General features: G+C 36.7%; 1 protein-coding gene across 1 annotated transcript; it reads right to left on the reverse strand.

The window, feature by feature from the left end:
• Positions 1-1007: 1007 nt before the first annotated feature.
• LOC307149539 (zinc finger MYM-type protein 1-like) lies at positions 1008-4127 on the reverse strand (the record flags this gene model as incomplete). The annotated part of the gene is made up of 3 exons (XM_079855893.1): positions 1008-1535; positions 3451-3550; positions 3652-4127. 3 exons carry the CDS (start codon positions 4125-4127, stop codon positions 1008-1010), a joined length of 1104 nt encoding a protein of 367 aa, XP_079712019.1.
• Between the last annotated feature and the right edge of the window lie 279 nt (positions 4128-4406).

Genomic DNA, 4406 nt, shown 5'->3' on the forward strand with positions numbered 1-4406 from the left:
AAGCAGAAACAAAAAGGCTATTTTGATTTCAGACCAACAAAGTAGTAACAAAAAGCATGTTTTCATACTTGAACATAATGTTGCTCTCCTTTATATACAGACCCTTTCCAAAAATTAGAATATCATGGAAAAGCTAAATTATTTTAGGAATTCAACTTAAAATGTGAAACTAATTTTATAAAAAAGGCTCATTGCTTGCAAAGTGAGATATTTTAAGCCTTGATTTGTTATAATTTTGATGATTATGGCTTACAGCTTATGGAACCCACGAAATCAAAATTTTTGAAAATTAGAATATTACATGAAATCACACAGTAGTAGTTACACAGTAATCCCATGGTCATTGAACCAGGTTTTGGTTATTTTGGCAGTGTGGGCAGGTGAAAATCCTGCTGAAAATCATCTTTATCTTCATAAAGCTTTTCTGCTGAAGGAAGCATGAAGTGCTCTAAATGTCCTGGTAGACGGCTGCGTTGACTCTGGACTTCCAGGACATTAGAGCACTTCATGCTTCCTTCAGCAGAAAAGCTTTATGAAGATGAAGATGACTTTCCAGCAGGATTTGCACCTGCCCACACTGCCAAAATAACCAAAACCTGGTTCAATGACCATGGGATTACTGTGTAACTACTGTGTGATTTCATGTAATATTCAAATTTTCTGACATTTAGATTTTGTGGGTTTCATAAGCTGTAAGCCATAATCATCAAAATTATAACAAATAAAGGCTTGAAATATCTCACTTTGCAAGCAATGAGCCTATATAATATATTAGTTTCACATTTTAAGTTGAATTCCTGAAATAATTAACTTTTCCATGATATTCTAATTTTTTGGAAAGGGTCTGTAGGTCTCTTAAGTGAATTTACGTTATCTCAGACGAAAGGGTCTGTACATTTCAGACCAACAAAGCAGCAACAAAAAGCATGTTTCCTACTTGAACATAAAACAATGCTCTTCTTTATATACATTTTAGATCAACAAATCAGTACCAAAAAGCATCTTTCCTACTTGAACATAAATTTAGCTCTTCTCTCTTTCTGGCCAGCAAATTTCTCAATTTCTCTCTGATTGAAGTCAGTCATCTCTGTGACAAGTCTCTTTTCCATGGACAGCAATGCCAGTGCATTCAGCCTCTCCTGGGTCATGGTGTTTCTGAGAAAGGTTTTAATTCTTTTCAAGGTTGAAAAGCACCTCTCAGCTTCAGCCGTGGTCATGGGTGTGGTTATGATAACTTTTAGGAGAGTCACAGTTTCGGAAAAGACCTCTTCGAGATTATTCTCCATAAACAGCTGGAATAGGTCCATAGCACCACGGCAGGCACTGAACTCTTGCTTGCTGTATATAAGACTGAGCTCTGTCTTGAGCTTGCTTCCATTGAGCATCGGGTACGCTCTGATGGTGCTGCTCAATGCATCGTCAGGAAAGGTATCCTTGTACTCGTCAAACCTGTCCCCCTGCAACAAGGTGGCACAGACAAGGTGGTCTGTGAAGGAGAAACGCTCCCTAGTGTGTCCCAGGATTGTGTCACAGACCTATAGAGATAATTAAACAATACATAAATGTAAGGTAGTAGCCTGTCATCATATACTCATGTTTTTTTCAAACCTGTATGAATTAATTTCTTCTGCTGAACAGAAAGGAAGATATTTAGAAGAACGTCAGTAACCAGACAGTTTTAGATACCATTGACTTCCATGTAAAACTGTCTGGTTACTGACGTTCTTCTAAATATCTTCCTTTCTGTTCAGCAGATCCCGACATCAAACTGTGTTTTGACCGCAAACAACTAACGTCATTATTAGCTAACAGCTGTAAGCATGAACTAAACACTTTGCCATCAGAAATTAAAACATTGACAGAACTCAAGGTTTTTAATACACATTTAAAACAACTGTGTGAACACTGACTGTACAGTATACAACAATGCATACAAACAAAGTTGTTAGCCATAGACATATGCACATTTTTGTGTTTTTGTATTGTTAAATGTGTCTAGACTAGTTTTATATTGATTTCTACAACTATTTAAGCCCATCTCTTATTTTCATGTATGGGGTGTATTTATTACATGTATTTTAATGGTTATACATTTTTAATTCAATAATCTGTAATTTCTGTTTTATTTTTACAAGCCTAACCAGGGACAGGGGTTGCAAATTAGTCATGGCTATAAACCTGTATGCATGGCATCTACTTTGTATTCTTTATAAAGCAATGTTCTATGCATTTGTCCCAGTCAAATAAATATTAAATAAATAAAACTCATGCTAACTTAGTGTTTAGCTAACTTAGAGAAGATTATTAGTACCAGACAAAAATACGACATCTAACGTTATATGTAAACAAACTGCACATTGAAACATATGTTTGCGATGTCTGCCATCATATTCCTGTCTCTCTTCAACGTCACGTAAGTTAGCATGTGTTTGTTGTAACGTGGCTGTTGTACTGCGATGCCCACCGTGTCAGAGTTCATCTGCTGTCAGTCAATCCTGCATCACCATGGCGCACACACTTACCATGCTGTGTTTTTGTCTGGTACTAATAAACTTCACTAAGTTAGCTAAACACTAAGTTAGCATGAGTTAGTTCATGCTTACAGCTGTTAGCTAATAATGACTGTACCTAACGTTAGTTGTTTGTGGTCAAAGTGTCGTGGTGTAGACAGTTTGATGACGGGATATTCCTATTATATTCCTGAGCCAACCAACCCCGTGACGTCATAGGTTAGAATACTGCACAATGCCGGCTCCTTGGTCGCGAAATATATAAAGTTTTTCTTTTATATGTTTACATTGTCATGTTTCTTATATAATTGTTGATTAAAGTAAAAATCCATCTAGTAAATCATGTAAACTTGATTGACTGCTTCATTTCCCCTTTAATATTGTGTAGGCTAACCCTAACCCATATAGATTTTTATTTAAAATGTATGTTATGTTGTTTAATGTTTCACATGCAACAGGTGCCAGTCCACAATTATTTTTTATGCATTTTAATTTTCTGTGCAAAATTTATTTTCTTAAACTACATAAATGCCATTATCTGTAAAACATAAAACATCAATATAACATGCATTTTTATTCAGTATATAAACAATATTTTGCTTTTTATGTTTAAGACACTATTGATACCGTAAGAAATTTACATTCTCAGGAAAATAGCCCCTTATCAGTTAATCGTTAATCGATCGATAAGGTCAATCAACTAAAGATTAATGAATTAATCGATAACTTGCATCCCTAATTTGATCATTTATATTTATGTTGCCAATTTATTATTTTTGGGATGCTGTTGTATAATATTAAAATGATGATTTTTGTAAGGATTTATACCAAACTAAAATTGTTTTCTTGAGTCTGTAGAATATGATATGCAGGCAGGACATTTCTGCAGCACAACAATATTGTAAAATAGTATTTTGACTGATTTCTATAACAAACTCACCTCTGCTCCAATCCTTTCACGTTCTTCCGGACTGAGCACCCGCCGTCTCTTTGTTGGCTGAGAACCACTGCTTTGTTCACCAATGGAGTGGAGAGAGTTTCTGCAAAGGACAAAGCTAATTTATTATAATATTGGCAAAAGAGATAGAGTTAATAATGAAAGAGAAACCAAATAATGACCATATTACAGAAATACAGTTACCTGATCTTTTGTATTTCCTGTTGGAACTGTTGGATGCTCACTTTGATATGGACCGAATCAATGTTCTTCTTCTGGAGCTTGGCATAGAGGAAGTCTACATGTGGCATGATGTGGTGATAAAGTTCCAGAAAGAACTTAAAATCATCATCCTCCAGTAGCATGGCCAGGGCACCTGCTTCTCTGACAGTATTGGGGTCAAAGTCACCTGAGTCTTGTATGCTCTCAAAACAGTGAATGAGATCCTCTCTGTGCTCAAAAACTGTATTAATGGCACGGCTATGAAAGTTCCATCTGACATTGCTGGATCTTGGCAGTCTATGGGCAACCACTTTATCCAGAAAACATGTCCGCTTGGGTGACTTAGAAAAAAAGCTGGCAAATCCACCAATGTTAGAAAAAAAAATTCTCGTCTTGGATATGTGAGATGTGGCCTGCTGCATAATCAGGTTGAGCGTAGCAGTGGATATAGTGGGCATTTGGATACACATCTTGTACTTTTCTCTGTACACCTGCAGTGGCACCCCTCATCACGCTGGCCCCATCATATGCCTGGCAGATGAGCTTACTTTTCTGATCCTCAGGGAGGATAGAAGCAAAACGCTCTTTTAGTGCAGTAGCAATGGACTCAGCTGTAGCTGACTGCAGAGGGATGAACTCAAAAAATCATTCCTGCACGTTATTTTTGTCGTCGATGTAGCGCAAAACAAGCACAAGCTGGGCCAGTGTGGCAATATCTGTGGTTTCATCTGCCTGGA

Source organism: Squalius cephalus, assembly GCF_949319135.1.
Source record: "Squalius cephalus genome assembly, chromosome: 2".
Lineage (NCBI taxonomy): Eukaryota > Metazoa > Chordata > Actinopteri > Cypriniformes > Leuciscidae > Squalius > Squalius cephalus.